Below are 27910 nucleotides of genomic sequence, written 5' to 3'. Positions count from 1 at the left end.
TACAACTGGAAGTTCAGGACCTGCAGTTCTTTGGAGTTATTTTTGGTGTAGCTGGAAGAACTGGAACTGAGGCAAGAGGACTGGGTCAGCAACAGCAGCGAAAAACAGATGAAAGTCTGGAAGAGGAACAAGATGGGATTGCAGCTGTGTAAGTCCATGATTGTCTTCTTTTTGGACTGTGTGTGGGGACAGAGTCTGTGACCCTGATCACTGACAAAGCAGAGGGGAAGATGACTGCTGCGTCACTCTCTCATGAGTGGAGAACAACTTGGAACTCAGCCTCTTTCAGGCTTCAGTCCTTCAAGTGCAGCTACTATCACAGCATCTGCAACACAGACAGAGGAGTCCCCCACAGTTAGTGATAGCAATGATTAAAGCAGGCACTTCCCAGAGCCAAAGGCTCATAGCAGACCTGCATATCCTATGTAGGTAAATCATAGTGAAAGAAGTAGAACACGCAAAAGCACTCAGGCAAAATCTCACTATTTAGATCAGGGATGGGGAGCCTGCAGCTCTCCTGATATTACTGGGCCACAATTCCCATCATCCCTGGTCATCAGTCATGCTGACAGGGATGGATGAATGTTGGAGTCCAGAAGCACCTGGAGGCTTGCATGTCCCGTCAGATAAAGACCTGTCAAATTTTTGATGAGGTTTTGAATGAATAGCAATGCATAAGATGATGTATATGGTCTCCAGCTCTTCCTGCAATAGCTTTGAATGGCAAAGTCTTACACCATCAGGAAGTATCTGTACTTCTTGGCCTTCACCTGGACTCAGCCCGATTACCTGCGCTACAAATACAAGGCTACTTGATGGCAGACTAGACCTGTTTTGTCAGTTTATGCAGATGGGATGGAGTGCGCAGACAGGAGACCAGGATACCAGGGGATCAAGGGGCAGGAGAGGGCTCAGAGCCTATGGACACAATCCCAACCTCCACTTCATGTGTATTGTGTAAGGATAGGACCTACGTTGTTGCTTTGCTGACGTCTCCCCCAAGCTGCCCCAGGTGGAAATGAAAACTGCCAAATAAAACAATAAAGTCCTGATCCGCTGATCCAACCTTAATGGCCTTCAAATGTCAAGAGGCAAGAATGCAGCCAGGGGAGGGAGTTAGTCTAACTCAGACAGAGTCTGACCTCGTGCCTTCCCTCCCCAGCAGCGTTCACCATTACACCATCAATTTCCTTCATAGAGTGAAAGCCCAGGTCAGTCCCCTGCTTGGGGGGGGGGTTACATTCCTGCCATATCTCAACTAATTGAAATCAGGAGTTGACAGTCACCACAGGGCATGGGAATGGAGCTGGGCGGGTGGGGTTTGCTGGAGAGATCCAACTCTCTGAATTCAAGTTGTGCCTAAGAGTGCGCATCTAGCATAACCGTGTGTGACAAAGGAACTTCACAATTCTCCTGAAGGTCTTGCATGGAACCAACAGGAGGTGCTGCAGTTCATGATTTTCTCCTAAACATTCGACACTCCACCACTACTTTTAGCTGGTGTGTGTTTCCCAATCCATGAGACTTGAGCCTGCTTGCCTCTCCCTCCTTGTGTGACTGTGCTGTACCATTCGAACAGAGAAGAAAGGGAGAGGGCAATGGCTGAGCAAAGCAGAGGCATGGTGAATATTACCCGCAAATTATATTAATCAGATGAGACAAGAAGGAGCACAGCTGGGACAATGAATCATAGGCAGCCTACACACCATACATTTAAAGCTGGAGCTGTAGTTTGCCCCTTACAGAACTACGCTTCCCAGAACCTGTAACAAACTACAGTTCCCAAAATTCTTTGGAGGGCAAGTCACGTGCTTTAAATGTAGGGGATGTGTGTGCAGCCATAGATGGATGGGATGGAATGTTCTGATTGCAGAGGGCATCTGGCCCACTCTCTGCCCTGTGTAAGGAGCATTCAGAACTAAGCAAAGCTCTGGATGTGTACACTGAGCTTGTTTTCTCTATGATCATGCAGATGGCCATGAATGCATGTATTTTCTATGTCTAGAAAAAAAGGCATAATTCTACCTCTGCTTATGTTAACACACCTCTCTGTAAATCTCACCAGTGGGAAGCAATCACTTTGGGAAGAGCTATGCAAATCTCTCTTTTGACCTCCGCACCAGAAACTGTAAGATTTACAGAGGGAGCTCTTAGTCAGCACCCCCCTTACTCATGTATATATTCTGCTACATTGTTTTCTGTGTGTGTGTGTGTGTGTGTGTGTGTGTGTGTGTGTACGCACACATGTGAATACACATTAGCATGAAAGAGAGATGATGTCAGAGTTACCATAGGAAATAAATTGCCTTGAAGAATGGTGAGCTTTCCTGAGATGCTCCCCTCCACACACACATTTAAACATTAACAGGGACAGTTAATTAAATGCAATGTTCTCATCTGGAATTTATTACATCTGACTTTTCTCTGCACTAATCCTAACACTGGCAAGCTGTATACGTTTGTGCATTTGAAAGTGCCTGCACACATGTAAATCTGCATGAGAGTAAATCTGGGCATAATGTTTTTATAGACATCATCCACGCATTTCTGATTGGGAGGAGATTGAAGTTGATCAATAAGGGGTGATCCAAGCACTGGTCACTACTTTGGGGAAAATGCAGCTTGAAATCTACAAAACCTAATAATGGACAGATTGTTGCACTCAGACCTATAATCCGGTCTACCATGAAGTTCATTTGCTTGCTTTGGGCAAGTCACCATTTCCCATCCTACCTAATGGAATTGTTGACAAGAGATATGGAATAACCTCGTGGAACTTGGAGGGAGAAGTTTCCTGTTGCAGACTTTGTAAGCAGGAGACTAGAGTGTTCCTTAAAGAAACTTTCATTTGATCCGTGCTAACATGTACACTGGGACTGTGTCTTATGTGGTGTTCCCAAGAAATATGTCCCTCCTGTCCAACCACACAGAACAATTTGGTTCCTACTAATGATCCTATGACTGAAGGTGGGTTACATAGTTGAGAAATCATTTATAAGCCAAACTAGATCATTCCCCACTCTGTGCCAAAAAATATGCAAAACTATTATTTTATTTTTATTTAGTGCCTTTACACCTTTCTTGTATCATGGTATTCAAGATGGCATACATGGGATTCCCAGGCAATTTTCATTCCCGGCACCGACGAAATCCAGATGTGTTTGGCTTTAGTAAGGTGGCTGCACCAGCTGCACAACCCTCAGAAAACAACAGTCAAAGGTATTGGTGTCCTGTTTACACACCCCATAATGGTTCAGCTTCATTTTGAAGAATGAATTATTGGCATTAAGATTTTTATTGAAGTTTTTCATGCTATGGTAAGATATAGAAACCTAATGTAATTTTTTTTTTTAAAAAAAGGACAAACGCAGCCACATTTTCCTTTTCTCCTTTCCTTACTTACTCCCATTTTGCAGAATGAACTATTCATGACTCTTGAAGATGGACAACTTTAGGTGGTATGTTTGGTTGACATTGTTAAAATACCGTACTCCTAGAGAAGAGGTTGTGATTATATACCTATAAGCAGGCAATTAAAAAGAAAGTGGATTTAGTTTCTTACACAAGCCAAGCTCCCTAGAGAACTCACACTAGCTTCAAGTTTCTAAAGGAGTAGATCAGGGGTCAGCAAACTTTTTCAGCAGGGGGCTGGTCCACTGTCCCTTAGACCTTGTGGGGGGCCAGACTATATTTTGAAAAGAAAATGAACAAATTCCTATGCCCCACAAATAACCCAGAGATACATTTTAAATAAAAGCACACATTCTACTCATGTAAAAACACCAGGCAGGCCCCACAAATAACGCAGAGGTGCATTTTAAATAAAAGGACACATTCTACTCATGTAAAAACACACTGATTCCCAGACCATCCACATCTGGCCCCGGGCCTTAGTTTGCCTACCCAGGAGTAGATTTACCTCTGACTTGTGAGATTGGATCACACAGTTTGAATCTAGAATCTCTCTCTCCCAGCCCTTCAGGCAGTTTGGTTTCAGCAACATTCCATAGCTGGACAGCTCCATATGGAAAAGCAGAACAGGGTATGCTCCATACATTTAAAGCACTCCTCCCACAAGAACCCTGGGAACTGTAGTTTGTTAAGGGTGCCGGGAATTTTAACTCTGTGAGGGGTAGACTACAGTTCCCAGGATTCTTGGCGGGGGGACTTACTTTAAATGTATTGTGTCTGCGCTGCCCAGGTCTCAAACCAGAGTCTGATCCAAGACACACTCACAATATCTCCAATTTGTAGGTAAAATGGGGACAGGAGGAGGAGGAGACACAATTTCCCCAAGGAAAGTAGAAATCCTTGCAAGCTTCCCTTTAGCTGATGACTTCGCTCCCCTATATATGGTTGGTGTCTGTCCAATAAGACAGAATTATGTAAGGCAAAGTCCCTTGGTGGATTTTTAATTAAAACGTTGAGCATTAAGGGAAATTGAAAAAGGCATCCTAATTCAGGGCTCTTTGGAGGATGGAAACAAGAAATCTCCCTATCTTAATTGGCAAGGAAGTTGCCCACCTGGCCAAACACAGAAAACGCTCCTTCCCCAAAGAAATAGAGTCATTCACCAGCCCAATATTGTACGCGACTGTCAGCCCCTTATCGGTCCATCATTGCACACATCGCAACCTATAATTCACAACACCACCTGGCCAATATAAAAAAGAATTGCAACATTTAGAGGGTCCCTTTATTGCCAAGGAGAATGACCATCTGCTACAGAGGCCTGTGCTAACCATGCAATTAACAGTCCCAGAAATGAGGAGAGGGAACCAATGTGGGCATTTTGTAACAACAACAACAACAACCACACCTTCCCTCCTGTCCTTTAAGCCTATTCTGCAATGTCATGTAGAAGGGCTGCAGCTCAATGATAGAGCAGAAGGGCATTGGTCCAGTCCCTGGACTGCCTCCAAGTAAGACTAGGGAAAACCCCTACCTGACATCATGGAATCAGTATAGGCAATACTGAGCTGTATGGACCAATGGTCTGACTCAGTACAAGACAGCTTCCTATATGTTTGAGAGGAGAGTCCCATTATTTTCACCTTTTGTTCCGGCACCTCCTTCACTTTTTGTGGGCAGAGCCTGCCAGACCATTAAAAATGGATGGCCAATTGAAAGCCTTGTTTCAAGAGGCAATGTCATCTTTGATTGAGAAAGATACTAATGGCTACCCAGGTATCCTAGCTCAGAGGATCAATGCCTTTTAAGAAGCACTTGTCACTAATTAAATCATTCACAGTGTTTGCGTGAAAGGGAGGCAGGCATGTTATCAGTTGTTTAATTCTGTTACAGCTAACACTTTTTGGCAGTTCTAGGAGTCCTACAGTGCCTGCAGGCTGCATGCAGAGACTTGAAGCACTTGCTTTTGGCCGCCTGATGGCATGTGAGGAACTTGGACACAACCATCTTTCCTGCAGTAAATCTTCTCGTTCTCATCATTATGAAAAGTTTGAGTCTGAGATGGAGAAGGATCTTTCCCACCACCTTGCTTGCTGCCTGATACTTTTGTCCAGAGACCTTGACACAAGGTCATTGTGGGGTTGTTAGGGACTGGACCTTCTGCAGCGAAAGTGTGTTCTCCATCTGCGCAGGACCTGCCTGGAGAGCAGCCACATTCTTGCTGCAACACACAGAGTGAAGATACGGGGTATTTTAAGTGTTGCTCGTGCCAACCAGCAAACAAACAAACTTTCTCTTTGCCCCACAGCCCTGCCACACTGGCAACAGGAAGTCACTCCAGCAATGGGGTCTGCTGAGACTTGGAAATATTTGTCTGAAAGAAGGATTGGCACAAAAGAACCATCTTAGTCTGGTCAATTATTAATAAGCATTCCAAGCTGCAGCCAGACTGGGCCGGAAGCACATTTATCGGGCAACAAACACAACGTGGGAGAGTGGGGCTGGTAGATTCAGGATTGCCACCCGCCCCCTTGGTACTGTAAAAGCACTGCTTCCCCCCTAGACAATCGCCTTCAAAGGCTCCCTGGGATGTTCAATGGAGCTCTTGTCTTGGCAAAATACCTCTGGCTTCGCAGCAATCAAGCACTGTCCCGTCTCTGATATGCCTTGGCAGCCTCTGCTGGGTGACACGTTTTCACTTGTCAAGGCACAAAGGGATTGTGCAATGAAGCCAGAGCAGTGGGAGTGTTTTAGGCACTGTCCTGCAAACAACCATTACACAAACACACTGGCCAAGTCGTAAAAGGCAACTTGGCTGCAGCAATGATTTGGGAGGCCAGGAAGGGAGCGATCTGTAGGGAGCAACCCAGCTATGTGGCGGGCCAGCCTGAAAGAGGAGTTGCTTGCTAGTTTAGGAAAACAGGGAAGGCAGGCAAGGACCCACAGCCCAGGTAGGGCTTGCTAGCTCGGGGAAAAGGCATGTGATTCCTCAGCTGGAGTAGGCTCAGGACAGGTGAGGGTCACATGCGTCACCAAGGCAAGAAAGTATAAAAGAAAGCCAGCCTACTGGGCAAAGGCTAACATAGGTTGCTTCACCCATCTTTGTCCCTTACCCTGTTCAACAATGGCATATGATCCCTGGAAGTTGTCCAGAAGTGAAAGCAGCACTTGGTTCAAAAACAGGTTTTCCAACTGGATCAAGGTACCCAGGGAGTTTCCTGGCCAAATGGGATTGTATCCAGATCTCCTTAGTCCTAGTCTGATACTCTAACCACATGGTCTCCAACACAGCACCCCCAGACACCCCCTTGGGTGCCCACAAAAACTAACTACCCTTCTCAAATTTTATTTTTGTTGTATTTGGGGAGGTTGTCTGCTTGTTTGGTTTTTGTCTACGTTTTGTTTGTTTTGAGAAGTATAGGTGATTTGTCTGGATTTCCATGTGTGTTTCTGAATACCCTCAATTTTAATTTTGTATTTTTTGGTGGCCACAACAGTTTCTTAGATTGCCAAATGGGCCCTGGGGCTCACTTGATCTTATTGTACTAAGTGGCATAATCACACTTCACCTCTGTAATATTTAAAATTCCCCTCTATTGAGGCCTGGACTTTTATCTTCTTTGTAAGAGGAGTCTAGGCAGAGGGGTTACCTCCCTCTTTTTCATTGGCTCTGAATTAAGCAGATTCCAGGCTTGTCTTTTTGAAAGATAGTCTTCTGTTTTTCCCCTCTATGCCCAGAAGATGGTGCTACCATACCATGCACAAATAACTCCTGGAGGAAACACTGGGGATACAGTGCTATCTTGCAGAGGACACTTTTCTGGATTGAAGAGTGCATGATTTATTGTGCCCCAAAGCATATCTTGGGGTAGGCTTGGGGTATTTTTGGTAAAATTCTTGGCAAATTTTGGTGTACATAGATGTGCTTGACCATGCCTTGTGCCCATAGGAAACTCTGGACTTGGCAGAACTGAACACGATTACAAAGAGGAGTCTCTCTAGGATGCAGGTGTGTATGATCTGTAGCAGTCTGAAGTGTATTTTGGGATGGGAATTCCAGTTTTTACTTTTTTTATTACAATGTCGCCACACATTCATGAGTGTTGCAGAAGCAGAATTTGGAATGAAGGGCTTGCTGGGCTTTGCTGGGCTTGAACATGAGCTTTCTAAAGGAAATCAAGTTATTGAGCTTTTCTTGGGAAATCATGAGTGAAAATACCACATAAATACCACATTGCAAGGGGCAGGCTTCTGCGGGAGAGGTGGGGCGCAGAACCTCAGATATTTGAGTACTTTCAATGTTTTTCAATGATAATTGGGGGGGGCAGGGCCGGATTTAGGTTTGACGAGGCGCTAAGCTACTGAAGGTAACGGGGCCCTTTATATGTCCAGCTGTCCTTTGTCAACAACAAATTGTCGCCTTTTTGTGTTGAATATATGCTATATGGTAATTTATGGACCTAAAAGGTATCTAAAGCCATTTACACATAACAAAATATGTATTTTATCAACGTTCTAGATTCAAGTAGGTAGCTGTGTTGGTCTGACGCAGTCAATATATATATATATATAGAGAGAGAGAGAGAGAGAGAGAGAGAGTCCAGTAGCACCTTAGAGGCCAACTAAGTTTGTTCTTGGTATAAGCTTTTGTGTGCACGCATGTATCTGAAGAAGTGTGCATGCACACGAAAGCATATACCAAGAACAAACTTAGTTGGTCTCTAAGGTGCTACTGGACAATTTTTTTATTTTTTAAATATATTTTATCAAAGTAGTTGTTGAACTGAAATACAATTAAGAAGAATTATCCATTTTTACTTTTCTTTAAAATTTTTGGGGGCCCCCAAGAGAGTGGGGCCCTAAGCTATAGCTTGTTAGCTTATATGTAAATCCGGACAGCTCCCACCGCATCACATGGCTACGCCCATGGCCTCGAAGTCGAGAGTCCCCCAGTCCTAGAGATATATGATGTGGGGGAACCCCAAAGCTGATTTTGGAGTTCAGTGTGACGCAATGAACTTTTCCTTCTTCTTTTAGATTTGGAACAAATGAGGAATTGGGAACTAGTAACCAACTTCGGCATCGTCGAGAGCCTCAATTTTGCCAGATCAAGCGCGCGCGCGCGCGCACAGACACACACACACACACACACACACACACACGGCTCTTTGACTTGGCCCTTCCTCTTAGGGGAAGCCTTGGTGGCTGCGCGCCCGCAGCCCCAGTTGCGGAAAAGGCGCTGGTTGGAACGCCTTGCGCCAAGGTGGGCGTTGCTTCCTGGTTTCCGTCCCCAGGTACAGGTCGGGAGAGGCGGAGTCTGCTTTTTCCTCTCCTGTGCCAAGGATCGGAGAGCGAAGGCAGGAGGGTGAGTCTCACAGCCAGGCTGTTGCTTGGCTTTGCCCTAGACGAGGGACACTCACACAACGCGCCATTGCAAAGTGCCGGGCCCATATTGTGACCCTAACGCCTGCGCTCGGGAGAGTGTTTACACGGGAGAGTGGAGCCCCCTGTCGCTTTCACACAACCCGTTCGCCCCGCAAATAATCTTCCACTGTTGGGACTCCTTCATTGATACTTGCAAGAGGCTTCGCTGAAGTTTGTATCTCCGGTGTAGTCAGTTTCGGTTCCTGTGCAATTTTGAGCACCGGATAAATGCTCCCCCTCTTTGGCACAAGGGCACAAGTCATCCGGCTTTGAGAGAGAAAGAGAAAGTGTGTGTGTGAACAGAGAGAGAAAGAGAAAGATCAGCAGGGCTTTGCCCTTCTTTCGGTCCTGGCGTCTTGCTCCCTTTCCTCTCTACGAGGCTGCCCGTCGAGGGCTGAATGCCGCGCTGTGGCATTTGAATCGGGGCTTGCAAGCAGGGCCGGATTTAGGTTTGATGAGGCCCTAAGCTACTGAAGGTAATGGGGCACTTTATATGTCCAGCTGTCCTTTGTCAACTACAAATTGTCGCTGGTTTTTTTGTGTTGAATACAGTGGCGTAGCGTGGGTTGTCAGCACCCGGGGCAAGGCAAGTAACCCGTGGATTTGCGCCCCCTAACCCCCAGATGTTGCGGCCGGTGCGGCCGGCCCCCCTGCACCCCCCACGCTACGCCACTGGTTGAATATATGCTATATGGTAATTTATGGACCATTGTTGAACTGAAATACAATTAAGAAGAAGTACAGTCATACCTCATGTTACGTTTGCTTCATGTTACATTTTTTCAGGTTGCATCCCGCGGCGACCCGGAAGTACCGGAAAGGGTTACTTCTGGGTTTCGCCGCTTGCGTGTGCACAGACGTGCAAAATGACATCACGCGCATGCGCAGAAGCGGCAAATCACAACCCGTGCGTGTGCAGACGCGCCACTGCGGGTTGCATTCTTTTCATGTTGCGAACGGGCCTCCAGAACAGATCCCGTTTGCAACCAGAGGTATCTGTGAAATACAATTAAGAAGTAGTATATTAATAGTGAAATGATTATTAAGCTATTAAGGAGCCTATGCAACACAAAACACTGTTGCTGTATGTAGGTTTTATTTTATTTGTTTTTTATCTTATATTTTGGAAATGTACATCCAGGTTTTTCTCCCCTTAAATTTTTTGAGGGGGCCCAAGAGAGTGGGGCCCTAAGCTATAGATCAGGCTTCCTCAACCTTGGCCCTTCAGATGTTTTGAGACTACAGTTCCCATCATCCCTGACCACTGGTCCTGCCAAAAACATCTGGAGGGCCGAGGTTGAGGAAGCCTGCTATAGATTGTTTAGCTTATACGTAAATACGGCACTGCTTTTAAGGCTAAACTCCAGAAACAGTAGCTTGTGGGCAGGGCACTGCTGGCTGAGGCCTCCTCCCCTGCTGCCTTGTCTGGAATCCAGGGGGATTTCCTCATATGCTTTGCCTTTGGGAAGCAATGACTTGCAAAGGAAAGAGGAAGCTGCCAGCAGATGCCCCTGAGCTCAAACAGATGAGTCCTGAGGCACCAGGACAGAGACCAGCGCTTAATGCAGTGCTCTGCTGAGATCCAGCCTCTCATTCCAGGTATGTGTGGGAGCTCCAGTCCTCTGGCTACACAGGACATAGGTAGCAGTGTTCAGTGGTGGGATTTTGTCCAAGGAGGGCAGAGAAATCAGGGAAAGGGCCAAGGGGTGCCAGGAGGCAGGCTTCATCTGCATAAAACTCTCAAATCTGCCCTGATATCTCAAGCTGAAGATCTCACGCAGACACCGTGGCTAGTTCTCAAGTTTCTTGAAGCATTATATTTTCAATTCGTTGCAGGAAAAAAACGAGGTGTCTGTGAGTCAGGGCCCACCACACCACAGTGTGTTCAGGCTAGACCCACACCCCACGGATTCAGGAAGTAGGGAATATTCAGCTTAGATGTAAGAGAATCTTTAGAGCTGAGACCTATTCGACTTTTGCATGAGAGCATACGGAAATTCATGTATCTGCACACAAGACTTGTTTTAGTACCAACTGTTTTGGCAAAGGAGAGAAACAGGTAGCAGTTGCTATTGTGTGGCCAGCATTTCTCAGGCAAAGCTATGAGTAGAAAAGTGTGCTAGATGGCTGGAGAGGAATGGCATGTTTGTTTGGCTTTCTAGAGCAATTTTGGGAGTGGTGTTCTTGTTTTTCTCCTCCCACTCCAGAGTTGGTCCTGAGAATAGATGTGACTCTCTCTGTCTCTCCCTCTCTCCTTCTCTCTCTCTCACATGCACACGCACACAAAATTTCCTTCCCCACTCCATTCAATTATTAACATGTGGAAGGGTGAGTGACTGGGTTTCACCAGCAGTCTCTTTGTCATAGAATTTTTAGCTGTCCTGTAAGCAATGTTAAAAAAAAAAATTCAAAAGTGTGGGGAGGAGGCAGGAGGTCTGGGCCCCAGCACAAAAGACCCAAGGCTCAGGTCCCCTAGTCCACCTCTTCACAACAGCCCTGTATGGAAGGAGCCACAGAGATGCCTTAGAAAAGAAAAGTGTATACCTACGGTACATGTAAAGCATGTTTAAAGCACTTCTCCCCCCCCCCCACCGAATCCTGGGAAATGTAGCTACGTGAGTATTAAACTAAAGCTTGCATGATTCTTAGGGGGGTGTAAGCAAATGGCTGTATTGTGGGCTGGGTAAGGCTACAGAAAATACCACTACAGTTGCAGATGACATCCTTGTGAAAGGCCTGGCCTGGTCAATTCTGGCCACTTGAAACTAGTTGCTTTAGTTCCTTGTGTATTTAGGGAAGGAATGATTGCTCAGAATCTTGGGTCCTTTCTGGATGCAGGGAAAATGCACACCAGGTTTTTCCTTTAGCATTGCAGTAGTGCTAGTCACCATCAAATGTCATCAGCATGATATATTGCCTTCCCGTGAGCATGGCGGAGCATTGCTGCAAGTAATAGCCAACCATGTGCATATTTCCCCCTGTTTGTTTGTTTGTTTGTTTGTTGCCCAGGGTGCTGCTGTGGTCTAAACCACTGAGCCTCTTGGGCTTGCCAGTCGAAAGGCCGGCAGTTCGAATCCCCGCAACAGGGTGAGCTTCCGTTGCTCTGTCCCTGCTCCTGCCAACCTAGCAGTTCGAAAGCACACCAGTGCAAGTAGATAAATAGGTACCGCTGCGGTGGGAAGGTAAACGGCATTTCCGTGCACTCTGGTTTCCATCACGGTGTTCCGTTGCACCAGAAGTGGTTTAGTCATGCTGGCCACAAGACCTGGAAAGCTGTCTGTGGACAAATGCCAGCTCACTCAGCCTGAAAGCAAAATGAGCGCTGCAACCCCATAGTCGCCTCTGACTGGACTTAACTGTCCAGGGGTCCTTTACCTTTAACCTTGCTACACTTGGGCTCAGGGGACAAAAAAGGCTCTCCACCCCTCTCCTCATGAATGGTTGTTTGCTTTGTAGGCAAGCTGAGGCAGAGCTATGGCCAGTGACAAAGAGATTCTTCGTGTGGTCAAGGACTTAAAGAGTAAGTGCACATGATTTTCTTATGTGCTTCTTCCCTTTCCTCCATGTGAGCGCATGCATACAAAACATGATTTGGGGGTCTTTCCCCTCTTGTGTTAACTATCATGTGCACCTCCAAATCTCTGGGTTCCCCAGTGCTTGCAGATATCTCCCTCTTGTTTCCCAGAGATGCTATTTTGGCTATAAACCTATTGTTCTGCCCTGCATTACAGGGCGTAGTAGGGTAGCAGGGCTGGAACATTTAATGCTTTGGAATGTGGTTTAATTGCACCCCTTTCTTTATCTAGATACCGTGACCAAGTTAAACAAAAACTACCAGGAGCAGGGACTACCGGTGACAGACGGGAGTCGGGAGCTACAACAATTCTGTGCCCAGTTGGAGTTCCTGTTGCAGGTAAGAAACCTCTAACAGACTTGGGTTGATGATGTGATAGAAGCAGACATCGTGCAAACTGCAGCTTATGTTGGTGCACCCACAAAGTCTGCAGCATGTGACTCATGCTGCCCTGCTCTGGTGCTGCTCTTCCCACGAACCTTTTCTGCATTCTGTAGCAAAGTGCGGGTGATCCTCGAGGTTGTGTCATCTTAAGCTGAGTGATAAATATCTGAGAGGGCAGGTTTTTTGTTCGTTTCTATTTTTTCTGTGCTGCAACTGCAGCCCATTAATATGAATGCAAAGGGCCCAACTTAGTTAGCTATTATTGTTCTTTCAAAAGCAAATGTATGCCCTGCCCACACAATGCAGTCACAATGCTTGGAGCAGCTTACAAGAAGGTCAGAGCACAAGGCAAGTCCTGCTGGAGCAGGGCAAAGGTCCATCCAGTCCAGCAACTTCTTCTGACCATAGGCAACCTGATGCCCATGGAAAACCTGCAGGCGGGACCAGTTTGCAGCAGCAGTCACCCTGCTTGCAATTCCCAGCAACTGGTATCCAGAGGCAAGTCAACAATTTAAAGCAGTAAAACATCCACATGAGCAAACCTGGACCCTAAGATCTTGGGAGGCTTGAAAGTGTGATGGGCGGCTACTGTGAAAAGCGCCTTTTTGGTGGATGCCCCTCCCTAGAGAGACTGGTCTTGAGCCTATCTTAGCCTCTTTCCAGTGGCAGGTGAAGACTTCTTCATTTTCTCAGGCTTCTTGGAACCATACATTTTTATCCATGGAACCTTGCAGTGGTGTTGCTGTGTATCCTCGTCTGTTGTTTTACTGGTGGCAACTGAAACATCTGTGTAACTTCTTGTTGCTTTATTGATTGGTGTTGCATTTTAATTGGGAGTTTTTAAATATACAGTGGTATCTTGGTTCTCAAACTTAATCCGTTCCAGCAGTCTGTTCGAAAACCAATGTGTTCCAAAACCAAGGTGCACTTTCCCATAGAAAGTAATGCAAAATTAATTAATCTGTTCCAGATTTTTAAAAACAACCCCTAAAACAGCAATTTAACATGAATTTTGCTATCTAACGAAACCATTGATCCATAAAATGAAAGCAATAAACAATGGACTGCAATCAAACAATCAATCAGTAGCTGAACTGGGTTCCACACAGTCACAAAAACACAAAAGAGAGCTGCGAAAACACAAAAACAGACAGGCCTGCTTAACACTCAAAACGGAAGTGTGGCACTCAAAACGGAAGCATAACACTCAAAATTGAGCATGTTCAGCTTCCGATAAAAGTTTGCAACCTGGAACACTTACTTCCAGGTTTGCAGTGTTTGGGTTCCAGGTTGTTTGAGTATCAAGGCGTTTGAGAACCAAGGTACCTCTGTATATAATTTTATTAAGTTTTCTGTTTTACAATTTAAAATACTCATTTTACATTCTTAAGATATCAGTGACTTCCCTTCTTTTCTTTCCTTGGTTCATTTTACATATCACAAATCCCTGCATATTTTACAAAAAATATATACCATTCAGTATTCCATTATTGCATCCATCAAAACTTGTTTACACTGTTGAATTTATCTTAATGCTGCCAGAGTTTTCAGCATGTTGCTTTTTAATTGTTGGGTGTGGGATTCAAATACTACTGGAAATGAGTAAATAAAAATTATCTTTGCTTTCCCCCCACTCTGCCTGGTCATTATAGTATGATCTGAAAGAAAAGAGAAACCTCTTTGGGCAAAGGAAAGATTACTGGGACTTCCTGAGCCGAATCCTGACCAGGCTGCACAGTGGTGTGCATGCAGGGGTGCAACATGTCACCTCCCTCGACAAAGTAAGATTGGCTGATACTATTAATAGTATCGCCACTATTATTTATTCAATTTCTTACTCATTCTTCACTATATGGTCCCAGGGCATGTTACAACCATTTTAAAATACAATGTGAAAAACAGTTTAAAACAGTCAAGAGAATAGGGTGGATCCTCAAATTTGCATCTTGTGTTGTCAGAGGCCAGAGCTGCACCTTCAGTGTATGACAAAAACTACACAATAAATGTTCCAGATGCATCTTTGTGGGGATAAATTTCCACAACTTGTGAGCATTGGGGGCAGGAATGGGTACATGTGAAGAATTGGGGGACGAGAAAGGGGGACATGGGCATAGCCAGGGGGGCAACTGCCCCCCAATCAAGTAAATAAAGAAAAATACTTAATAAACCAACCAATTGCATCACAGGTAACTTGGTTCTGTCCCCCTAAAATAAAGTCTGCCCTCCCAGCTACGCCCATGTCTCCCTTTGTCCTTCCCCAGTTCTTCACATGTACCCATTCCTGCCCTAAAATAAATCCTGGCTATGCTCCCCACCCAGAAGTACGATGTGATGGCACTGTCTCTTGTCAACAGGATCTGCCTGAGGCAGTGCTTCTCATTCGAAGGAGATCCTGCAGAGCAGGGACCAGGAATCAGGGAGATGCTGCACATAATTTGTTCTAGTAATCAAAAGGATGCTCATATGAACAAAGGCAAACATCCCTTAGGGGTTATTTGATAAGGAAGCCTCCCCTAAATCTGGTGCCTTGGGCTGGGTGTGGCTGATGGGAGTTGTAGTGCAAAACATTTGGAGGGCACCAGGTTGGGGAAAGCTCAGGTGTGCCCTTTTAATGAACCACTACGGATTGCATTGGAGCATAGTATAAACAGTATATAAAAGAATTGCTGAATAATCACAGGGAAATCATGCCATATTTTCAGGGCTGGCCCTAGCATTGGGCAGTGTGTGGTGACCGCCTCAGGCAGCAAATGCAGAGGGGCAGTGGGCATAGCCCTTTGATTGTTCCTCTTGAACCCCAAACCCAGAATTTATGCCAGGCCAGATGGGGTAGAAATGGTGTCAATAAAGAATCACCTAATGAATAGGGCAACTCTTGGAGGCTTTCCCACCTTTGAATGTGAATCTGTTTCCCTTGGTAGCTGAAAACAGCCGTGGGAAAGGGCCGTGCTTTCATTCGTTATTGCCTGGTCCATCGGCAGCTGGCGGAGACCTTGCAGCTTTGTTTCATGGAGCCAGAAGTCATCAGGTAAGAGCTTGAGTGAAAGTGGCATGGCAGTGGGAGAGGAAGCTTGTGATGCAGGAAAACAAGGTTGCACACTATCCTCATAGTGCAAAGGAAAAGGGCAAAACGATGGGGAAGTTGGGATAGCACAGGGATCTCCAAGGGGACACTTGTGGGCACCACAGTGCCCTGAGATGCACACACGCACTCCTGGTAGCTGCCAAGGCTCTCTGCCCCTCCCAGTTTTTTATTCTTCAAAATAGTAAGACTTCTATGCCTTAGAGAAAGTTGGCAGGTGGTTGTTGTTATTATTTTCCATTCATTCATTCATTCATTTAAGGATTTATAAACCACCTCCCAATAAATGTTTCTGAAACAGCATGCAACTTATCTTAGTAAAAGTGGAATATATAAAACTTTTTTTAAAAAAACAAACTAACTTTAAGATAACAGCATTACAAAATTATGTATGCATTTATTTGGGCCAGCTGCTTTTATGCATCTGTGTTATTTGTTTGGAAGTTCATGTAGCTAGTTTTCCCATTGTTGCTGTCATCTTTTGGTTTGGGGAAGGGGGAGGTTTGAGCATCGCCAGTTTTGCTCTGTGAGATGAGCATTTTGTGGCACCCAGGACATTTTCTTAGATTTCCAAATGTGCACCTGGGCCCCAAAAGGTTAGAGTCCCCCAGCACAATGAGTTTGTTTAAAGTCTCTGCTATGTATGTATTTATGGTTTGCTCTTTGCAGTGAGTGGTACTACGCACGCAGCCCTTTCTTGGATCGAAAGCTGTGGACGGACATCTTGGGCTTCCTCTATGAGCTGGATGGCATGGCCTTTCATCTGGCCCTGCGCAGAGCAGACCTGGATGCTGCATGGCCCGTGGTCTCTGAGTGAGTAGCAGGTGCTGCTTATTTTCCATGGATGCAGATACAGCCTCCCCACTCTAAGCTTTCTGAGTAAGGCAATCGAAGGAAGCGGGTGAGGGGAGGGGCTTTGTTGCATGTTGTCACCAGCAGAAGGTGCTCTTCCCTCCTCAAAGGTTTTCGCACCAGAGCATTTGGTTCAGGTCTTGTTCTGCTACTGCTAAGCTTCTGTTATTTTGCAGGCGGCTTCACAGCATGAAGCCACGGAAGTGGTAAACCTCGTAGAAACAGAAAAAAGTACTGAGATGCAAGCTCTGCACTAATAGAATCAGTTCAGCAAACTAAAACAGTGAAAACAGCCATACAAATGCTAAAAATAACAAAACAATTTCACAAAATTGGCCTTCCATAAACGACTGGGCTACACCTCCGGGAAAGCCTTCCTAAACAAAAATGTCTTCATTTAGGCACCTAAATATCATCATGGGAGACACCTGTCTGATTTCAGCTAGTAATTGATCCCAGAGAGCTGAAGCTGCCAAAAGCCCACTTTCTAGTACAGGCTAAGTGCATCTCTGGATGCTAATACTGATTTCATCAGCATCCTTGCAAATCTGCTGCTCTGATCTCTTCCAGGGTTTTGCCACGATGTTCCAACCCAGCTTCTATGCACTCCAAGCAGAAGGAAGCACCCTCTGAGGTACATATTCCCCACTTCCTTGCTTATCCCATTGCAAAATACTTCCTGCCCTAAGAGCCCAGCAATGATTTTGGCTCACTGGTGTACCTTGAGAGCTTTTCATTTCCCTGTCATGAAAATTGATCTAGAACCTGCAACCCCTTCCCAGCCCAAACACAGGAGAGCTGTGGTGGTCACTCGTTCCCCATTCCTGGTTTAGGAAAACATGTCTTGGTGGTGGCATGGGCTGTAGCCAATCAACACTCTCCACAGCTGGCTTTTCCTCACCTCAGATGTGCAGAGCCAGTTTTGTGGAGCTCACACTAAGAGAGGAAAGGGTACATTTGTATTAAACACTCTGGGGGCACTTCAAAACCTGTCCTCATTACTTTACAAATGTTGTGTCTGTCTTTATCTTACCTCGCATTAAAAAGGGAGGGGGCTCCTAACTTGGCAAACCTTAGATTGTTGTTCAGCCTCTTGTTCACTTTTTTCATTCACAGTAGTTTAGAGGCCTTTATTCCTGGCTGTGAACCAACTTTTGAATCTAGCACCCATTGATAATATTCTAATTTCTTAGGATCCAGCCTTATCCCATCACTCTGTACCAAACAATTTATGTGTTTGTTGACCATAGGTTGGGAACTCAAACAGAGACTGCGGGAACCACCAAGGGGCCACCAAAGTTCATGAGAGCTCGCCAAGAACCACTAGTGACCAACATGCTGTTGAGCCAACTGCTGATGATCGACTCAGTACTGGGCTGGAAAACTCCATGGAGAAATGGGTTGGCATCTGGAGAAGCAGGAAGAACAGTCTGCTGCAGATGGGTGCTCTCTTGAAGCTGAGTCATTTTATGGAGGCGGATCCAGCTGCTGGCAAGGAGGTGCAGAAGGGAAATGGTGAGCTGCAGACCCAAGTGGAGAAGCTGAGCAAGGAGCAGCCAGGAAGCATCTCTTCCATCGAGGAACGATGTTCCCTGCTTCATCCCTCAGATCACTGCCTGTGTGGAAAGATGGAGAGGCCACCTACTGAAGGTGACACCAGGTGGAAGCAGGACTTCAAAACACTGATGTGGGAGCTTGCTGCTCTGCGGCAAAAGTTGGCCCAGCAGCAAGAGGAGAATGCATCTCTGAGACTAGCCCTTTTGGAGGAAAACCAGCTTCTGAAAGAGGAGCGGGCAAAACATGAGCAGCAACACAAGGAGAAGATGGAAGAGCAGGAAAAACAGCAGCAGGAGTTGGCCAAAACCATCAAGGCCCTCAGGGAGGCAGAGGACAAGGTTGCCAACCTGACTGGTGAATGCCAGGAGGCCTGGTCCAAGAGAGATGCCGCTGAGAGGTCTCTAGAGGAGGCAGAGCAAAGGCTGATTTCTCTGGAGACAGAGAGGAGGGAGCACTTGGCAGACATTGAGGCCCAAGAGTTGAGGCGCCAGCAGCTGGTCTCTCGGTGTCAGGTCCTGCAGGAAAAGCTGAAGGTGTGCGAAGAGAGCTTGGAGAAGTGGGAAGCCCAAGTGGTAGCTCTGAAAAGCCAAGGTGGCCAGCTGGGAATGAATGAGGAGCAGCCAGAAGGCATGAGCTGCAGGGCAGCAGAAAGGGAAGAACATCCAGCCATGTTGGAATGGGGTCCTCTAAGGGGGAAATTGGAGAGGAGCCTTGCTGAGATACAGGTACTAGAGAGGGAGAAGGAGACTCTTATGGAAACTCTGGTGTCCCAGGAGAAAAGTCTGGTGTTTTCAAAACTAGAGGTTCAGGACCTTCAGAAGGAGCTGTCGGCATGTCAGGAGCATGTTGCCACTCTCCGGACATCTCTGGAGGAGCAAGTGAAGGTCCTAAGGGTCAAGGAAGAAGCAGCTCAGGGTTTGCAAAGAGAGTTGAATAGCCAGTTGGCCCAGCTACAGGAAGCCCTGGAGAAAAACACTACGCTGGAGGCTCATTTAGAGGAAGCGGCCAGCAAGAAGTCTCAGCTGGAAGGTCAAGCTGTTGAGGAGCAGGCCAGGCATGAAAGGACTTTGCAGGAACTAGGGAACCAGCTGGGAACTTTTGAAAAGGAGGTGGCCACACTGCAAGAGGAGAGGCAGCAGCTGCGGGCCACCTTGCAGCAAGCCCTCAAAGAAGGAGAGGCCTTGGCAATGCAAGCTGAGAGCATGGCTTCTGCTCTGGACAGACGGACACAGGAGGCTACACAGCTTCGGAAAGAGCTGGAGGAGCTCAAGGCCACCAGCAAAGCACAACAGACATCCTTGCAGGAGACAAATGAAGTAGTGGCCTCAGCCCTAAGGGAAGAGTGCCTGCAGCTGAGAAATCAACTGGAACAACTGGAACAGGAGAAGATGTGGGCCACAAACATGGCGGAGCAGCTGAGCGAAGACTTGGAGCAGGGCTGGGAATGGCCCAGGGAGGAAGGCGCTCTAGAGAGGACATGGCCTCCTCCTGTCACTGTGCTGGACTCAGCCTGCAGGGCCAGAGATGAAAAAGGCAGGGACCTGGTCAGGAAGAGGGGCATTGCTGAGGAAAACAGCCATGGAGGAGCAGGGTCACGGCCAATGAACACAGAGTTTCTTCAGGTTGATGGGCTGCAAGATGCGGCAAGTCCTGTCAAGAAAGGGGCCGGTGCTAAGCCTAGTGCAGAAGCCCATGGGAAGGTAAGGGACTCATGTTCCATGTACAATGTGAAGATACATGATAGTTGAGAAACAGTGTGCTACTGATCCTGACCATATGGAGGCACTGCCTGCAACTGGCATCCCTCTTCTCCAGTGAGAGAAAGTCTGCGGAAGGGGTAGCCAATGTGGTGGCCTCCAGAAGTTGTTGGACTCCAACTCCCATCAGCCCTAGCCAGTGTAGCCAGTGGCCAGGGATGCTAGAAGTTGGAGTCCAACCACATATGGTGGGCACCATGTTGACTAGCTCACATGTATGGCAAGTCAAAATAACTATGAAGTTTGAGTTTTATATGTCAGGTGCTGAACTCTTAAATTTGGGGTGAATCTAGAGTTTCATCTAGGACTCAGATTTTAGGCAATCCTCAAATTTATGTGACAAAACTTGAATTTCAATACTCAAATCTGGAAATTGAAACTAAACATTTGGTCTCTAAAAACCAATCCCCTAATTCTGATTTATTTTTTTCAAAAATAAAATCAAACCGTTAACTTAAAAGCTATGTTTTTCTGTAGCATTATTTCAGGGGGGGGGGACATTGGAGACAGGAACAAACAGCGTGTGTATCAGAAAAAAGTAAAACCATTTTTTCTATGCAAAGTCCTGGTGTGCTGGTGAAGCTCCAGGCCAGAAAGTATTGTGAGCAAAAATATAGGCTCATTTAGAGTGCTGGGCAAAAAAAGCAGCTAAGTAAGTTCTGAAATTTAGCAGGCCATTACCAATGGCATTTTCTGAAGGAGTGCTGCCCCAGCAACTTCATTTTGCAGATGCTGCTACAGCCTTGAAAACGCAGCAGTCGAATTTGAAGCCTTGGCAATACCCCCACAGTTGCATGCTCCTGGGTCTGTGTGATCTCTCTAACTGGGACCCACTGATTTTCTATTGTGCTCCCCCCCTTTACCTGATTCCCCTCAGTGTCTAACTCACCATCTGAAGAAAATGACGGCTGATGTGCAGCAAGCAAAGCAAATGTTTGCTGCCAAGGAACAAACGATGATGCAGCTGATGGAGCAGCTGAGCCGGTGAGAGCATGAGCCTATTTCATTGGATGGTAGGTTTAAGGGAAGGGCTATAGCTCAGGGAGAGAGCAGGTGCTTTGCACGGAGAAGAGTTCATATCCCATCTCTGGTAGGACTAGGAAGACCCCTGCCTCAAACCCTGCAGAACTGCTACCGGTCACTGTACTGAGATAGATGGACCATTGGTTTGACTTGGTGTAAGTCAGTTTCCTGTGCTCCTATAAAGCAGAGATAGGGAACTAGATCTGGCCAATCACCTGTCAATCACCTGATGTCATAAAATGTCAGGTGATTCAGCTGCAAAGAAAGAATTGTGAGTGCCCTTCAGGTGCTCCAGGTCCTGTGTTAAGGAAATGCTGAAGAAATCATATATTACTCCAGGATTCTTTGAAACAGGCCATTGCAATTAAAGTGGTTCGAAACAACAGATGTTCACAGTGTGTATGTATTCAGTAGTTTCCTTTCCTCCTGCTTAGGTCTCAGCAGGAAAAAGAACAGTTGCTGCTTTTGCTGGAGAAAAGCCGACAGGAATCGGAGGAGAAGGAGAAGAGGTACAAAGGGGAGCTGTCAGAACAGGGGGAGACCATTTGCAACATGAAAGGAAAACTGCTGGAGTTACTACGGTGAGTAAACTGAGTCCATGAGGAGCAGAGGAGAAGGGAGCCGCAGTCCCTTCATGCTGCTGTCTTTGGAAATGCAGACTAGGGGACTGGGGTGGGGGGACTCCACAAAGATCAAAACACACTAGATATGCTAGAGACCAGCCAGAGTCTCATCTTCCCAGCTGGAATCCTCAGCTGCATAGCAGTGATAAAGAGCAACACACATATAAGCACCACAGAATAGCAATACAAAGCATAGTATTCAGTTCATTAAGATCAATACAGCTGCAATCTTATGTATAGGTTCCTGGGAGTGAGCTGCATTGTTACTTCAAACTGCATAGGGTCAGCTTGTAAAACACATTGAGTGCATTTCTTGAATTGACAACGGGCTACAAGAGATGATCTATAATTCTTTAAAGGCTCCATCTTTTGTCATGGGCTGGTGGCGGTCATTAGCTGCCTATAGAGCTAGAAAAAGTAAATTTCTCTGTCCTCCGTTTTCTTCTTCAGGGAAAAAGATGCCCTGTGGCAAAAGACAGAAGGCATTGCCTCCACAACAGTATCTCCAGCTCCTCAGAACCCAGGGGTGTGTGTTCAGTGCAAAAAGGATTTCAGGCTCATGTCGCGCCGATACCAGTGCAGGTAACGTCTGTCCTATTATTATTGTTGTTGTTATTATTAATTAAATTTATATTCTGCCCATCATCTGAAGATCACAGGGCAGTTCACAACATAAAAATACAAAATGAGAACACAAAATACATGATAAGAACAAGAACAAACCAATAGTCCCTCTCCCACAAACACATTTGAAATGGCATAGGCTGTTTAATTAGCCAAAGGCCGGGGAGAAGAGGCTGCTTGGTTCAGTGTAATGAAGGTGCCAGGCGAGCCTTCCCAGGGAGAACATTCTACAAATGGAGAGCCACTGCATAAAAGAAATAACTTGTGTTCAGTGAGGAGGACCAAGTGTGCAGGGCCGGATTTAGGTTTGATGAGGCCCTAAACTACTGAAGGTAATGGGGCCCTTTATATGTCCAGCTGTCCTTTGTCAACAACAAATTGTCACTGTTTTTTGTGTTGAATATATGCTACATGGTAATTTATGGACCTAGTAGGTATCTAAAGCCATTTGCCACTGTTGCTGTATGTAGGTTTTATTTGTTTTTTTATCTTATATTCTGGAAATGTACATCAAGTTGTTTTTTCCTTTAAAAAATTTGGGAGCCCCAAGAGAGTGGGGCCTTAAGCTATAACTTGTTTAGCTTATACATAAATCCAGCACTGCAAATGTGTCAAGAGTAAACAGAACTTTAGCCAGGAATTATGCTTTTTCCTCCCCCTGTTCTGTTTTTCTGCCCTACTGGATCCCACAGCATGTGGGAAAAGGGGGCTGGACCAGAGAATGGCCCTCCCCAGTGAAGTACCCCTGCAGATGGACCCCTGCAGATGGGTAGAGATGGGTCTCTTTGGTTTAGGTGAGAATGTGACACCATCAAGTGACAGAACATCCCAGTGTGTCCTTTTGCATGCGGGGACCTCTGGAGAGAGCTGACGTATATCTCCGTTGGTAATATTAGATAAGTTATGCATATCATTGAAGGGCACTCAGATGCAAAAAGGGCTGATCATTTTTTTGAGATTTAGGCACCATTCTTCTGTTACTACAGCCTCAAATTGCATTAGCTTTTTAGTCAGCTGCACCACAGCTCATATTCAGTTTCTGATCAACTCGGACTTTTCACCTGAAAGAAGTGAACAAGCACATCATAAATTAAGTGGCAATACCCTAAAACCACACTCTCATATCCTCTCCATCTCAAAAGCCTCTTTTTGTATCTTTTTCCTTGTACCATCATCCCATAGTGTGAGAAAGCTAGCTGTCAACAATTTCAGGTGCCCAGGCTGTGTCTCACATGATGTTTCCCATTTCTCGTCAGTTCTTCCCATGCTCACTTGTTTGTAAAAACCACAATGTCTTGTTTTGGATCACGACTTCTCCTTTCTACAGCTGCTGTTTACTAATGAAGGGTCTCCAGCTCCCTAGCAGGCCTAACTTGATGGGACACACATCCCCGATCAGATCTATCATCTCTCTACTTTTTAAATCTCCTGCCCTTGCCTTTAAAAACTTGTATAAACTCTTTGTTTACAGGGCAGCTAGATGCTCTGAAAGTTCAGTGCTGGTGACATGCCAGCCACCTGCCATCTTATTGTGTCTAGAGGCATCTATAGACAGGCCCTGTCAATGATCCAAGAGGACCAGGCCACTTCCAGCTTTTGAGACCCCTAGTCATAATGTGTGTAGTGCATTATCATGACTATTCAGAGCAGGTCTGGATTTTTAGCCCTGCCCTTTATGTCAGGTTGTTGCAGTTTGGCGATGGAACTGGGTAGTGAACTTTAAATAACAGCTTTGGTCTGCTTGCCAAAATTCAAGTCAAGTTTATTAAATTTGTGAGGTCCATGCCTTTACACAAAATACCATAAAACATTATTAAAAGATAAACAATAAAATTATAAAAATAAGCTAAAATTCAAGCCATGCTGTCCCAGCAAGGAAACTACCCCAAAAAACCCCACCATTCAGGAAAGAAGATACATGGCACTCACCCGAAGAGGCTTATGCAGCATGCTGGAGGGGATCGCAGCCTACTGTTCCCATAACTCACTAAAGATAAACTATGACAAAACAAAAATTGTGGTGTTCAGTAGAGCTCGCCACGCCTTTAGACGAACATGTGATTGAACAGTGCCCTTTTTTTAAATATCTGGGTGTTACATTCCAGGCTACATCTAGTTGGTTAGCCCACTTTAAGGCTGTAACCATCCTAACACGAAGAACAATTGGTGTCCTGCTTAGTTTCTTCCATACCCGGGGAGGTCAATTGGTGATCCCGGCATTAAGAGCTTTTGTTGGGAAAGCTATTCCCCAGATGTTATATAGGATAGAACTCTGGGGGTGGAACCAGAGGCTGTTGGAATGGCTTGACATTTTGCAAAATTATTATCTCAAGAGGATTCTAGGCCTTCCTCAAGGAACCCCAGCAGCTTTCTTGAGGGTGGAGGTTGGATTACCCTCTGTGTCTGTCAGGGCCCACTTAAGATTCCTACGATTCTACATCAACCTTGCAAACACTTCAAACATCTTATTGGCCAAACAAGCCTTTGTATCTCTTCAAAAGAACACCACTTGGCGTCAAAACCTATCTGAGATCCTGGTTAGATACACCCTACCAGAGTTTAATATTCTCAAACTGTGGAGCCCGGACAAAGTTCGGGAATGGATCCTGGAGAGAGATGCTCTGTTAGATATCACAAAAATACAGAACCCAGGGTCCTCCCACTGGTTTCCCCGACTGAAAACAGCCAAAACCTGCGCCAATTACTTGGCGAATATCACCAATCCCACCCTTCGGAGAGCTTTCACCATGGCCCGTTTTCAAACCATTCCTATGACCTATCTGTCAGGCAGATATGCAAAAATCCCAGTAGAGCAGCGTATATGTCCTTGTCATATGAGAACCAAAGAGGATCTCACACATTACATGTTGTATTGTCCCATCTATTCGGCCTTCAGGGATGCCATTCCCAAATCAATAGTCAATTCTGAGGACCAAGTAAAGTTTTTACTGGTGGACGCTGATCCACAGATTTCTCACGTGGTAGCGGTCTTTGTGGTGAAGGCTCTGAAAACTAGAGTATGGTTCCTGGATGAAAAGGTGAGGTCCCTCCCATTGCTTGCCAAAATTGATCAGGCCTGAAATGCTTTCTTCGGAAAAAGGAATGCAAGGATATAAAGATAAACAACCAGACCAAAACCTGAGGTCTTCCCTTGCAAGGGAATATATGGACAAAGAACCAGACCAAAAATGAAAGTCCAAAACTTTGTTGCCTAACAAAATGTTACACAGCTTTGGATGTTCTCACCCTTTTGAAGAAAAACACTGAAAAGGAGAAATAGAGATTAAAGTGAAGGAATTACTCAACCTAGCACACTAACCCTAATACACACGCAAACACACACACACACACACACACACCAAGGAGTGAGGAAGTACATACAGAAAAGAGTGTCCTGGCAAAGGAGCCTGATAAAATTAGGAAAAATAAGTAAGGCGGGAGAAAGAAGTGCCATGGTCACATCTTGCCAGAGGCGGAGCAAGGTGTGTACGGTGGGTACAGCGTACTCCAAGTGCCATCTTGACGGGGGTGACATTCAGGCCCTGCCCCCCACGACTCCCAAGCCTACAGCGAGCCGGGGAAACGGGGGAGCTGCAAAGCGGCAGGCAAGGCAAGCCTACCTGCTAGCCATCGGCTGCGTGCGGCTTTGCAGCTCCAGCTCTCTCAGAGCTACAACCACAAGCAGAGGACCCCACTGCCGTCTATACGGCACTCAAGCACCGCTGTCAGCAAACCGCCTGTTGGTGCATGTGCAGCACGTAGTGGTGCCGTGCATGCACCGTACATATGATGCATGCGCATGTGCTGTACATACGGTGCATGCACCACCAGGTGGTTTGCCACCCCCCGCACCGGGTGCCAGTTAGCCTTCCTTTGCCCCTACATCTTGCCTTTTGAAATCTCTGTTGTGCAATTATTTTCCAAATTTGCAATCCTCTTTGTGAATTGGTGTCTTCTCCAAATTGGCATTAAGAGGGATCTGTTTTTATAGGCACATAGCCTGACGAACAAAAGTTCTTTCCCATAGAATCCATAAAGCCAACTGACTTGTGAAAACAGCATTCTTCTCTGTCAAGATCCAGATTTAACTTGTCTTGAAATTGTTCTCTCCACATGCATGGGAATGTCCTCCATTTGCATAGGCCCACAGCTTCTGCATTTTAAAAGTAGCAGAATGCAGATTGCTTGCATCACAGTTCACACGCACAGCAAATCTTGTTTGCTTCTTAGCCCTCTGTAAGGGAAATCTCTCTCATGCAGACACACACAGAAAGGTAACTGTTCCATTCTGGTTGCCCTGTTGTCACTAGGGCTAGAACTATTTCTTATCAAATGTTGCTCTTTAAAGCTCACGACTTAAATTTTCAGTCCAACTGGGTTAAAAACACTGCTTACTTAATTTCAAAAATAAAAGGACAGGACAGAATTTGAGAGATATGATACATATTTTTAAGAAGCATTATATAAAGCATAAGCATACATGTCGTTAATAAACATTAACAAAGTGGTTTCCTGTGCGCACTCTCTCATTCGCTTTCTCAGGTTGTGTCGGAGCATGGTGTGTCATGCCTGCTCGGTGAGCAGCGGGCACAAGGAGCGCTGCTGCCTTCCCTGCTACCAGAAGAGAAATGGCCAGGGCACCTGACCAGACTCAGAGGTCTCAGCAAGGCAGCCCATTCCACCCAGTGGTACAGACACTGCAAGTCCAGAAAATGGCTCCCTCCCTGAGTGTCATGTGGGAATGGATGTGACTTCTGTTTGGGAATGGATGTGACTTCTGTTTGGGCATTGGTTGCAGGCTCCTCCAAATGAAGAGGGGCATATGGTGGCAGTCAGGGACATCGTAATGATAAACGGCTTAGAAATTAAATTTGTATCAGGGATGACTCTAAATATTCAGCGGGTTCCAGTGGTGTAGGAGCATCTCTCATTCTTTCCAGATCCAACACTATTAGTTAGAAGTCTCTTTTTATCTGGCGTTTCTGTGAGGCATGCAGCCAGGCACTCAGTTCAGCCATTTGCCTTCAGCCCCTGCAGCTGAATATTTCCCAAACTTCTCCTTTGCGGAATACCATGTGTTGACCCAACAAACAGTTGCTGTGGTTGGTTGGAGGTGCTGGGGACAGCAAGCACATGAAGCATGGATAAGGGCATTGTCCCAATGAACTGAGTCCATCGTTAAAGTTGAGCATATGGAAGCTGGCAAACATGGGATCTGAAAGTGAGCGACTTCATGAGCAGTTGCCCTCTTCTCTCTCAGCAGCATCACAGAAGGAGAAATTTTGTGGGATAATGCTGCAGCTACGCCAAATTCCCAAGCTAGTCCAGGGAAGCATTTTGCTTCCTACTGTACTGTTTCCTACTGCAGGTGGTGGGAACTCCTGAGGCAGCTGGGAAGATCAGGAAGAATTATGGGAGGGGAGGAGTCCCCATCGCCACCATGGATGGCAGGTGTCATGTTCCCAGTTCACTGTACTTTATTTTTACTCTGAAGATCACTATTGGAAACTGGAATCCATAATTGAATCATGTAATTGCTGTGGAAGAAATGATTATTTATGGGGTGGAGCATTCAGAAATTAAATTTTAAAGAAAATCA

At 45.9% G+C, this 27910-nt stretch overlaps 1 protein-coding gene across 2 annotated transcripts; it reads left to right on the top strand.

Annotated features, from left to right (window-relative positions):
• Positions 1 to 8627: 8627 nt before the first annotated feature.
• Positions 8628 to 27910, top strand: RUFY4 (RUN and FYVE domain containing 4). Of its 2 annotated transcripts, none has more exons than XM_081907963.1 (12): positions 8628 to 8776; positions 12292 to 12355; positions 12642 to 12748; positions 14446 to 14574; positions 15715 to 15821; positions 16545 to 16688; positions 17298 to 17361; positions 17978 to 19984; positions 20919 to 21025; positions 21499 to 21645; positions 22138 to 22269; positions 26854 to 27910. In XM_081907963.1, exons 2-12 carry the CDS (start codon positions 12310 to 12312, stop codon positions 26954 to 26956), a joined length of 3093 nt encoding a protein of 1030 aa, XP_081764089.1. In that variant the 5' UTR covers positions 8628 to 8776; positions 12292 to 12309; the 3' UTR covers positions 26957 to 27910. The 2 variants fall into 2 exon arrangements, with proteins under 2 accessions (XP_081764089.1, XP_081764090.1); XM_081907964.1 differs by lacking the exon at positions 8628 to 8776 and adding an exon at positions 8823 to 9311.

This window comes from Podarcis melisellensis (assembly GCF_964234715.1).
Source record: "Podarcis melisellensis genome assembly, chromosome: 1".
Taxonomy (NCBI): Eukaryota; Metazoa; Chordata; class Lepidosauria; order Squamata; family Lacertidae; genus Podarcis; species Podarcis melisellensis.
This window is presented reverse-complemented; position numbering and strand designations above follow the sequence as displayed.